Genomic DNA, 11,195 nt, shown 5'->3' with positions numbered 1-11,195 from the left:
CTTCACCAGCACGGCCGACAACATCGCGAGCACCCCTGTCTTGCCGTCCTTTGCCTCTGCGAGGAACACGCTGGTTCTCAAGGAGCTTCGCAACGCCAACTCGGTACAAGTCCAGTCCGAGACTGCCCTCGTCGCAGCCAACAGCGCCAACTCCAACTGCACCGGGGGCACTTGCCACTCCTCTGGCAGCGGTGGGCAGCAGCAGAACCGCGCCGGCGGCGGCAACGGCGGCAAGAACAAGGGCAAGAACGGCGGCCGCAACAACAACCGCAACTCCGGCGGCAACGGCGGCGGTGGATTCGGCGGCCGCCCTGGTGGATAGAACAACGGCAGCAACAGCTTCGGCACCAGCACTTTCTCCGTCCCTGCTCCACGCCAAGCTGCACCATGGGTGTTCTTGCCCTGGGCAGGACAGCAGCAACCCTGGCGTGCTCCCAGCGCCAGGATACTTGGGCCGTATCCTCAGGCTCACACTGCCTTCACCGGGCCATACTCCTCGCCACCGCCTGCAGGGTCTGTCCAGCCGGCTTGGGACCAAACCGGCCTTGTCGCCGCTCTCAATGGAATGACGCTTCACAACCCCAACTCATGGGTTCTCGACACGGGTGCCACTTCGCACATGTCCTCCACCGACGGTATACTCGTTACTCGCCTCCCCAACTCACAAACTTATATTACCGTTGGTAATGGTCACTCCATTCCGGTTGTTTGCCGTGGCACTTCCTTTCTCCCTATTGGCACCACTAGATTCGACCTTCATCATGTTCTTGTTGCTCCCTCTTTGGTTCGCAATTTACTCTCCGTTCGCCAATTTACCCGTGACAATAAATGTTCCATTGAGTTTGACGAGTTTGGTTTTTCTATTAAGGACCCTCAGACCTGACGCGTGATTCTTCGTTGCAATAGCCATGGCGAGCTCTACACCCTCCCGGCCACTGCAACCTTGCCACCTCCTCCACGTTATGGCATCGCCGCCTCGGTCATCCGGGTCCAACCGCCGTCACCACTCTCCAACATTTATCCGCCATACCTCGCTCCAAGACAAATAATTCCCTTTGCCATGCTTGTCAGTTAGGGAAACACACTCGTCTTCCTTTTAATAAGTCCACCTCCAGTACCTCTTCTCCTTTTGAACTTGTGCACTGTGATGTATGGACTTCTCCCATTATGAGCATTTCGGGCTTCAAATCTTATTTAGTGCTGGTTGATGATTTTACTCATTTTTGCTGGACGTTTCCTCTTTGCCAGAAATCCAATGTTCATCGCCATATTGTTGAGTTCGTTGAGTATGCCCACACACAGTTCGGCCACCGCCTCAAGTGTCTCCAAGCCGACAACGGTACCGAGTTTGTTAATCACAACACCACCTCCTTTCTCGCTGGTAGAGGTTCCCTGTTACGGCTCTCCTGTCCATATACTTCCCCGCAGAACGGCAAGGCCGAACGCATGATTCGCACCCTCAACAACTCCGTCCGTACCCTCCTCCTACAAGCCTCCATGCCACCCTCCTATTGGGCCGAAGGTCTAGCCACCGCCACATACCTCCTGAACCGTCGACCCTCGTCCTCGGTAAACAACTCAATCTCATTCCAGCTTCTTCATCACAAGATTCCCGATTATTCCATGTTACGAGTGTTTAGGTGTTTATGCTATCCTAACCTTAGTGCCACCGCTGCCCACAAACTTGCACCCTGCTCCGCCGCTTGCGTCTTTTTGGGCTACCCCTCCTCGCACAAAGGTTATTGCTGCCTCAACATATCCACCCGCCGCATCATTATTTTGTGCCATGTCATTTTTGATGAGACACAGTTTCCATTTTCGGGAGATCCCGTCGATGCTTCCTCTTTGGATTTTCTACTGCAGGATGCTCCTGCTCCCTCTGTGGTCGCTCCACCACTGGCTGGTGTTGAGCAGCCGCACCTGCCGCACGCTCCGTTCCCTGTGAACGTCGAGCAGCGGCTACCCACGGGTGCTCCCTTGACTAAGGACGAGCACCTGCCCTACTACGTGCAGCCGCATCACACTGCGGGCGGGACGACGGCAAGTTCCACACAGCCGGCTGCCATGTCTCCATCTTCCTCAAGCAGGGCACCGTCGTCACCAGCTATCCGGCCGTCCACGTCTTCTTCACGACCAGCCGGCACGGTGGCGCCATTCCCGTACCACTACCAACGACGACCGGCGCCAACTCCTCCGCCCCAAGTCGTCGCTCCGGCTGCACCCACACCTCCCCCGCAGGTCCACACCATGGTGACAAGCTCCAAGACCGGTTCTCTCAAGCCAATGGATCGACTCGTGCTCTCGGCATCCCACGGCGCCATTTCTCCACTGCCGGCCAACTACCGCTCTGCCCTCGCCGACCCCAACTGGCATGCAGCCATGGCCGAAGAGTTCAAGGCTTTGATCGACAATGGCACGTGGCGGCTCGTCCCTCGCCCACCTGGTGCAAACGTCATTACCGGCAAGTGGATCTTCAAGCACAAGTTCCACTCTGATGGCTCGCTCGCCTGTCACAAGGCACGTTGGGTTGTTCATGGCTACTCCCAACAACATGGCATCGACTACGACGAGACCTTCAGCCCCGTCGTCAAGCCCTCTACCATTCGTGTCGTCCTCAGCATCGCCACCTCCCGCTCCTGGCCGATTCATCAACTTGATGTGAAGAACACTTTCCTCCACGGCACCCTCGACGAGACGGTGTATTGCCAGCAGCCGTCCGGCTTCATCGACCCCGCTGCTCCCGACGCTGTGTGCCTCCTCCAGCGCTCCCTCTACGGCCTCAAGCAAGCGCCTCGGGCTTGGTACCAACGGTTCGCTACATACATTCGTCAGCTGGGTTTCACGCCATCGGCCTCCGACACATCGCTCTTCATCCTCCGAGACGGTGATCGCCTCGCCTACCTGCTGCTCTACGTCGACGACATCATCCTCATGGCCTCCTCCGCTGAGCTTCTTCGCCACATCACGGCTCGGTTGCACACCGAGTTCGCCATGACAGATCTTGGTGACCTCCACTTCTTCCTCGGCATCTCCGTCCGTCGCACACCCGACGGCCTCTTCCTGTCCCAGCGACAGTATGCCGTCGATCTCCTGCAGCGAGCCGGCATGTCTGAATACCACCCCACCGCCACCCCGGTTGATACTCGCGCCAAGCTCTCCGCCTCGGAGGGTGCCCCCGTCGCCGATCCTACTGAGTACTACTGAGTACAGGAGCCTCGCCGGTGCCCTCCAGTATCTCACCCTCACCCGTCCTGAGATCGCCTATGCCGTTCAACAGGTGTGTCTTTTTATGCATGACCCTCGCGAGCCTCACCTCGCCTTGGTTAAACGCATCATACGCTACATCAAGGGCTCACTCTCCGCCGGCCTCCACATCGGCACCGGTCCGGTCGGGTCTCTGACCGCCTACTCCGACGCAGACTGGGCCGGCTGCCCCGAGTCTCGTCGCTCCACCTCAGGCTACTGCATCTTCCTCGGTGATAACCTGGTGTCTTGGTCCTCCAAGCGACAGACGACGGTCTCCCGCTCCAGTGCCAAAGCGGAGTATCGTGCCGTTGCTCACGCGATTGCCGAGTGTTGTTGCCTCCGCCAGCTACTCCAGGAGTTGCATGCTCCCATCTCCACCACGACCGTTGTCTTTTGCGACAACGTTAGTGCTGTCTACATGACCGCCAACCCGGTTCACCACCGCTGCACCAAGCACATTGAGATTGACATCCACTTTGTTCGGGAAAAGGTGGCTCTGGGACAGGTCCGTGTGCTCCATGTTCCGTCTACGCATCAGTTCGCCGATTTCATGACCAAGGGCTTGCCTGTGCAGTTATTTACAGATTTTTGATCCAGCCTTTGCGTTCGTGATCCTCCCGCTGCGACTGCGGGCAGGTATTAGGAATACTTTGCCATATATGTACAGATTGTATTGTATTGTTTCTTTCCTTGTATTCTCCTCTAATTGAGGATCCTGTACGTGTGCTTCCTATATTAATACATGGCCACCCCTCCCATTGGGTGTGTACATGTGGTGTTCTCCCCATTCCATTCTACAGTGCCACCTGCCCCTAGTCTTAGCATCTTCAGCATACCGATTGTGCCAATTGCTAAACTGTGGCTCGCGAGCTTAACAAGCCGAGCCAAGCTGGACTTATAGCATATTTGTAGAAGGCAAATATTTGGCTACAATAGAAGTTGTAAGAATGGTGAATCAAACAACAATAGGTCAAAAGTGTGTCAGTATGGTTTTGTGAAACTCTATCACCATGATACATGGAATAATTGTAAGATAGTAGCGTAGCCAGAATTTTATCGTCGGGTAGTCCTACTTTAGAGTTCACTTCACATACTAAAATTTTCGAACACCACAAAATCTATATATGCTAGAACAAATTTAGTTAAATGATGACACAATATAGTAATAATACAAATTTACAAAAAGAAAATTTAAACAGCAATACAAATATAGTTTTATGGTTCCGAAAAAGCGTGGCTGGCCTAGGATTTTAAGGTTGGGTATTCAAAATAGGAAGAAGTAAAACAAAATTCAACCCAACGCCTAACATTTGATATCTATAATTTCATATCGTTCTAACTAATAGTTGTATAATATATATAACTGATATAAGCAGAATTGGCCATAAATTTAATGTGTTTAACATATGGAAGTACTAAACTACTGATTGACAATCGTTCAACATATCAAATATGATAAAAAAAATCTTACAATATGGTATTTAAGTACCATTTTTTTCTAAAAATAGCGGGATCATTTTTCCTCTTCATGTTTCAGATTAAAAAAATAATCAACAATATGGTACAGTGCTACTTATTGAGTTATTATTGTGATACTTTGTGAAAAATATATGCACTACAATCTACAGATTAAGTATATATCCACGAATCCATCAACATCACGCCATCACACCATGGTTAATGCACAAAATTAGGCAGCCATTCACTACAATAAACAAAGTACAGCTCTCTTGAGTTAAAATTTGGTGTATACTTGTCCAGTCTACAAGTATTAGACAACAAATTGGGTTCAAATTTTCTCTTATATTATGGACCACTTAAGCAGTTCAACAGGCAACAATCTAACAAATGTGCAATTCAAACTTCACATTCAACAAATTGGAAAGTGAGGATTGGATAGCTTGCCTCTGGCAATCGATTGAATCGAATCAGAACTACTCGGCGAGGTAGCTTGCAAAGGGCGGTGGGGCGCAGGCGCTGCAGTGCGACCAACAGGGGCACCGGGCCAACCAGCCAAGGGGAGAGGACGAGAGGAGAGGGCGAGGGCGATGCCTCGACGGCGTCTGTGCACCGCTCGTGCGTGACGCGCTTCTGCTTCTGTGGAGAAAATGGACATTTAGCCACTTTCAAAAAGCGGTTTCGCTGGAATACCATCCCGAAAACTTGTTTCACTAAAATACCAATATAAAGCGCGCACTTACCACCACTTTGCCATTTTGGCCATTTTGTGCATTTTCGAAATCATTTTCGCTCCTCCACCGGATGATGAGACGAAATTGCCCTTCCGATGTGTCGTGAGCACGGCGAGCAAGGGACACAACGCCAGTGCATCGCGGCGACCCAAGCGGCGTAGATCAAGCGGGGCGCAGCCCGAGCCGTCTTGGCTCGCGGATGATGGCCGGCACGCCAGTCGGCGACGGGCGCAAGCACCCGGCTCTAGCGGCAAGGCCCTCCAGGGCGGGTGCTCATCCCCCCGGTCTCCGAGAAACGGCGTCTGGCATGGCGAACGAAGGCGGCGACGACATCCGGGCGGCGGAGAAGGGAGCAGAGGAGGATGGACACCGGGGACCCTGGAACGGTGCTAGCACAGGAGGGTGCCGAGGGGCAGCCGCCGACGGTAGCCATCATCGGCTTCTTCGTCGGGGGTTCAACGACGTCATGGCCATCGTCGTCGTCAACTTCTTCGTCAGCACGCCGCTGTGTAGGCACCAGCGCCCCGATGGCAACCCGCTGACGAGGATCGCGCAGATGCTCGTCGTGTCGGCGAGGAAGTGGGGTGTGGAGGTCCCCGCCGACAGGTCGCGGCTGCACGAGTCCAGCATCAAGGGCAGCCACAAGCTGGAGCACATCAAGCAGTTCGCGTGCCTTGACAGGGCGGCGGTGGAGTCGCCAGAGGACATGACGTCATCGTCGTCGGCGTGGAGGCCGTGCGTCTCCCTTCGTTGCGGCGTCGCCATGCCCGCGTCGCCGTCGTCGCCGCCGCTGCCATGTTTTCGCTCGCCGCCTCCTCCATTTCGGCCACGCGGACCACCTCGCCGCACTCGTCCTCTTCCTCCCATGAACTGGATCGATCCCCTTGCAACCGGTGAGCAAGGACAATTTGGTCTCATCAAGCCGCATTCCAGTGAAAATGCACAAAATAGCCAAAATGGCAAAGTGGCGGTGTGTAAAATCAAATGTGCTTTTGATTATTATTCTGTGATGAACAATTGGCATTGGAGATTATTGGTTTTGTTATTTGGAATTTATTTTCGAAATGGTTTTGGAGATGATTGGATTTCATAGGTGAATCTACAAGTACTGTTGTTATTTTATGTGGACCGGTCAAACCGGACAGGGTGTACCGGTCAGATCGGCGTGTATTGTGTGGTCAGACCGGCGCAGCCCACGGTCTGACCGGCCGACTCTGTGTCGGTTTCGGTTTCGGGTTGTTTGTTTGGATATCCGTGATTGTTTCATGATTATGTCTTCTAGATGGATACTATACGTATGTAATACTGTTGTTTGCTACTAATGAGTCAAGTTGGAGATAGCTTGGTCTCGGAATATGGTTTCTTTGTTTATTTCATGTGTAGGTGACTCGATGCCTCGGGAGAGTATTTGCGGTGATGGACCGGGAGCTGGCTTGGGGATAAGACGACGTTCGTGGTGGTCAGAGATCATGCGGGATACTAAGGCTAGAGTTGATGCACGTGGTTGATGGAGATTCCATATGGCATACGATGGAGGTATTGTGTGCGTATGGGATGCGGAGTCGAATTTGGAAGGAGTCCAAATTTAGTATGATTGGTTATGTAACGTTTGTGTCTTGTACTAGAGGGTTTCCTAAGGTGTTTAGGACTTCTAGTATGAGTTTGGTTCATGGCTTTAGGCTGCCTACCTCGGGTATAAATAGAGGGGGAGCATAAGGCTTCCCGGTATCGCTTTTGAGAGCAATTGAATTGAGTTTTAAGTTAGGTTTCGAGTTTAGTCGAAATTTTTTGTAAGGAGTGTTCTTGGTGCACTTTGTAAACACAGAGAGAATCAATAAAGTCACCATCTACTTTAAGAGTTCTTCGATTTGTGTTTCACCGGGTTTCGATGGTCTAACTGGCGACACACTGGCGGTCAGACCGACGGCATCGCGGCGGTCAGACCAGCGGGTACACGGCGGTCAGACCGGCGTCGGCGACAGGCGTCAGGAGCAGATCTCACCGGTCAGACCGGCGGCTACGCTTCGGTCAGACCGGCTAATCTATTCCGGTCAGACCGATCTCCATTGATTTCGAGGGTAACTTTTATTTCCGCTAAAAGTTTTCGGTTTTTGGGTATACCAACCATTCACCCCCCTAGTTGCCTTAGTTGTTGTGATTCGATCCTACACGGTGAGTGCGCGCTTCATATTGGCATTTTAGCGAAACGCGTTTTCGGAATGGCATTCCAGCGAAACAGCTTTTTGAAAGTGGCTAAATGTCCATTTTCTCGCTTCTGTGCGCTGCGCATTTGAAGGCAGGAGGTGCCGAAGTGGTCTAGGGTTACTTGATTTTGGGCCTTCGTTTTGGCTATTGGGCCTGCAAAATGAGGAGATGAGGGCGGTGGGAAGAGGGAACCAGCCTGCCAGGCTTTTTGATTGGGCTTCTTCTATCAAGTAGTTCCTTTTCTATATTTTCCCATATAGTACATATGAAATATATATCTTATATATGTATTTTTTTTCAGAAATCTTGGGTATTCATCTGAATACCCTTGAATTGGGCTGAGCCCGCCCGGGAGTCGTCGATGTGCGAGAGCGTGAGAAGATAATGAGAGGGCGGCGCTCTCGTGCGTGTTGCGTGAGACACACGAGGGGAGAAGAGACAAGGTGGGACTACGGTTGTTTTTCTCTTGGGCTGTAATGGCCTATTTATTGGGCTATAACCAAAAGGGCCCTGAGAAAATTTGAAGGTTTGGAACTTGGGAACATTTTGAAAGCTTTTCACAGGGCGAACATTTGAAGGTTAAACAGGTGACAGAAACAAATTGGTATATGGACTTTTATTAGACCATTCCTTGATACATTTGCAGGAGGAATTACACACATGAAAAAACTAATATGAACAATTAAGCGAGCAGCAAAGCAAAGCAAAATACAAATCCCAAATACAAAACACAAATCATAAAATCAACATGCAAAACACAAAGAAGCAAATAGGATCACATCACATCACATCGATCGGCCGTGGGCGCCGTACGTACGTGGAAGGGTTCTAGAAGTGGTTGACCCTCCTGCAGTTCATCCTGATCTCGCCGTTGTGGCCGGTGAGCGGGGAGATGCTGCCCATCTTGACCATGGACTTGGCGAACTGCGCGAAGAAGAGCTCGTTGCTGGCGGCGTAGCGGTGGACGAGCTCCATCGTCTCCCGGCTCTTGGTGAGGAGCACCTCGTCGGAGCTGAGGAGGCCGTTCATGGCGAGGATGTTGCGGTAGTACTGGTTGTCGAACCGGAACTGGCTGGCCGGGTCCAGCGCGAACAGGTTCTGGTCGCCGCCGGAGCTCGGGCACCGCTCCCGGAGCTCCGCCGCGTACGCCGGGTTCAGGGTGAAGTCCGGCTTCCCGTCGCTGTTCAGCTGGCCGTACAGCCTCTGGCGGAAGCTGACGCACCGGGAGTTGCCGATGGTGTGGCCGCCGGAGAGCGCGACGAGGTCGACGACGTCGAGGCCCTGGTTGCGGAACTTGCCGACGATGGTGGGGAGCGTGTCGTTGGGCGCCGGGATGAGGTTGTTGGAGCCGCTCAGGCTGGCCGTCAGCGAGTCCCGCCTGCCGAGGGGCACCTCCCACCACGGCCCGCCGGTGAGCGCGGTGGAGTCCCTGGCGGCGACGGCGACGATGTCGGCGCAGGAGACGGTGCGCGGGCACGCGTGCTCCAGGGCGGCCTTGATCTCGTCGATCACCTCGTACCCGCGCAGCGAGTCGCGGTTGGGGTTGGACCGCTTCTCCGTGGCGAACCGCCCGCTGCCGTCGGCGTCGAGCAGCACCGACGCGTCGCACCCCTGCACGAAGCAGTCGTGGAAGTGCATCCGCAGCAGCGACGCCGCCATGCGCGGGTCCTCTGCGTGCGCCCTCGCCACGATGCCGCCCACCACCGCCTCCATCTGCGGGCACGTGTGCTGATAGAACTGCGGGAACAAGAACCCGCCGCCGCCGCCGTAGTTCGCCGCGACGCCGAGGAGGCCGGACAACGCGACCACCGCCGCAAACGCCGCCACCGCGAGCCCGCCGCCGCCCCAACGCAATGTCGCCGCCATTGATCTCTCTACCTTCACAAGAGGTATCACACTATACTAACTTAGCTTAGCTTAGCTAGCTTGATTAGCTATACTTGTGGCTGAGTTGAGTGAGGAATCAAGGAGAGTGACTAGCAATTTATAGGATGCAAACACGAAGAATAATGATGGGAGAGGTGAGATCACGAGATGATAATGGTAGATTAAGGAGTTTGAGGGAGCCGGTAATGGCGCTTTCCAGCTCGATCCGTTTCATGCATGCTCACCTCCTCCATTAGAGGCTTCTTCTTCTTTTTTTCTTTTTTTTTTTTTTTTGCAAGGGGGCAAGTACAACCTCTGCACTTCGCATGTTGGACTCAGCTGCTTCGATCGATCGGGTACACGTATGCAGAAGCAAACAGCGGTAGTTAATTATAAAGGCACTCGGCTAATCGAAAATGTGTGCATCTTCTTAATTAACTTATAATTGGCACCTAAAAGCTAGTACTAGCTATAGCCACTCCTTCCAAAATATATTCCCCTTACGTACCTTCTACTGAAAATTAGTATTTTTTTAGATAATGACTGAAAAAAAGTAATTAAAGAGTTTATAAACATTGCACTATTTTTTTTAACCCTGAATTGATCGTCCTTTCTACCTATGCATTTGGCAGGATGCGTGACTCTGCATCGCTGCATGTGAGATAGTAGAGAGATGTATAGGTCATTGGGTCGTATTGGGCCATATATTGGGCCTGGCCCGATCCAGCCTGCCTGGTTGTATGTATAGGAGTAAGTCTATTTTACCTCTCTCATCTCTTGCTCCAGATTAAATCGTCTCCCTCAACTACAAAACTGGGTATAACGTCCTCTCCATCTTCGAAACCGGTGTAAATCAACTCCTTTGTGGTTTGGGAAGCAATTTCCGCTAATGGGACAGGTTGACCATGGTTGACTTTGCTGAGTCAGCAGGTGGGACCCACATGTCAGTGACTCTCCTCTCTTCCTCTTCCCTCTCCTCTTTTTTCCATCTCTCCACTGAGACCGGTGACATAAATCTTATGGAGGAGAGCACGGGTAATTGATGTTACATGCCTCGCCAGTGATGACACGGTAAGCTTGCGGTGCACAAGCGCAAGGTATGCGGACGCTACCTCAGACCTAGAAACTTTCTGTCCCATAGCGCGACGTCATAGAGTAGCTTGAGATGTTCAAGGTCATGGAAACACCATGGCTGGCATGTCGGCCCTTGGCCTAGTAGACGCGGCATTGGAGCTGTTGCCATCGATAGAGTCCATACTAGAGCTTCGGGGCCACGAACTCCTCGTGGTACGGTGGTAATGCACATCAAGTTCCTGCTCCATCAGCCCACAACTACCATGGCCGTGCTCTCTCAGCGGGATTTGTGCCATCGGTCTAGGAGGAGAGATGGGAAAAGAGAAGAGAGATGAGTAGAAGAGAGGAGAGTCGTTGATACGTGGGTTCCACCACTGACTAAGTGAAGTCGACCATGGTCAAAACCTGCCACATTAGTAGAAATCGCTTCCCAAACCACAAAAGGAGTTGGTTTGCAACCGTTTCTGAAGAAAGGAGAGACATTATATTCGGTTTTGCGGTTGATGGAGGCGATTCAATTAGGAGAAAGACAGAGGATATGTAATAGACTTATTCCTATGCTATACAACCTGGTTCTCCCGATCGAGATGATAGCGCCTCACCCATCAATCT

At 52.3% G+C, this 11,195-nt stretch overlaps 2 protein-coding genes across 2 annotated transcripts; one reads left to right on the top strand and one right to left on the bottom strand.

The window, feature by feature from the left end:
- The first annotated feature begins 5,745 nt into the window (after nt 1-5,745).
- LOC127770839 (protein NRT1/ PTR FAMILY 8.3-like) lies at nt 5,746-6,535 on the top strand. Its single transcript, XM_052296622.1, has 2 exons — nt 5,746-6,173; nt 6,532-6,535. The coding sequence occupies exons 1-2, from the start codon at nt 5,746-5,748 to the stop codon at nt 6,533-6,535; spliced, it is 432 nt and encodes a 143-aa protein (XP_052152582.1).
- A 1,701-nt stretch (nt 6,536-8,236) lies between these two features.
- On the bottom strand, nt 8,237-9,611 carry LOC127772093 (peroxidase 72-like). Its single transcript, XM_052298080.1, has one exon. It carries the CDS (start codon nt 9,507-9,509, stop codon nt 8,472-8,474), a length of 1,038 nt encoding a protein of 345 aa, XP_052154040.1. The 5' UTR covers nt 9,510-9,611; the 3' UTR covers nt 8,237-8,471.
- Between the last annotated feature and the right edge of the window lie 1,584 nt (nt 9,612-11,195).

The sequence above is a fragment of the Oryza glaberrima genome, chromosome 4 (genome assembly GCF_000147395.1).
Source record: "Oryza glaberrima chromosome 4, OglaRS2, whole genome shotgun sequence".
NCBI classification, from domain to species: Eukaryota; Viridiplantae; Streptophyta; class Magnoliopsida; order Poales; family Poaceae; genus Oryza; species Oryza glaberrima.
Note: the sequence above shows the minus strand (reverse complement) of the source record. Positions and strands in the feature narration are given on the sequence as shown.

Bases quoted from the DNA above. Each gene is read 5' to 3' on its own strand.
- LOC127770839 (XM_052296622.1), top strand. From the start codon at position 5,746: ATGGCGAACGAAGGCGGCGACGACATCCGGGCGGCGGAGAAGGGAGCA.
- LOC127772093 (XM_052298080.1), bottom strand. From the start codon at position 9,509: ATGGCGGCGACATTGCGTTGGGGCGGCGGCGGGCTCGCGGTGGCGGCG.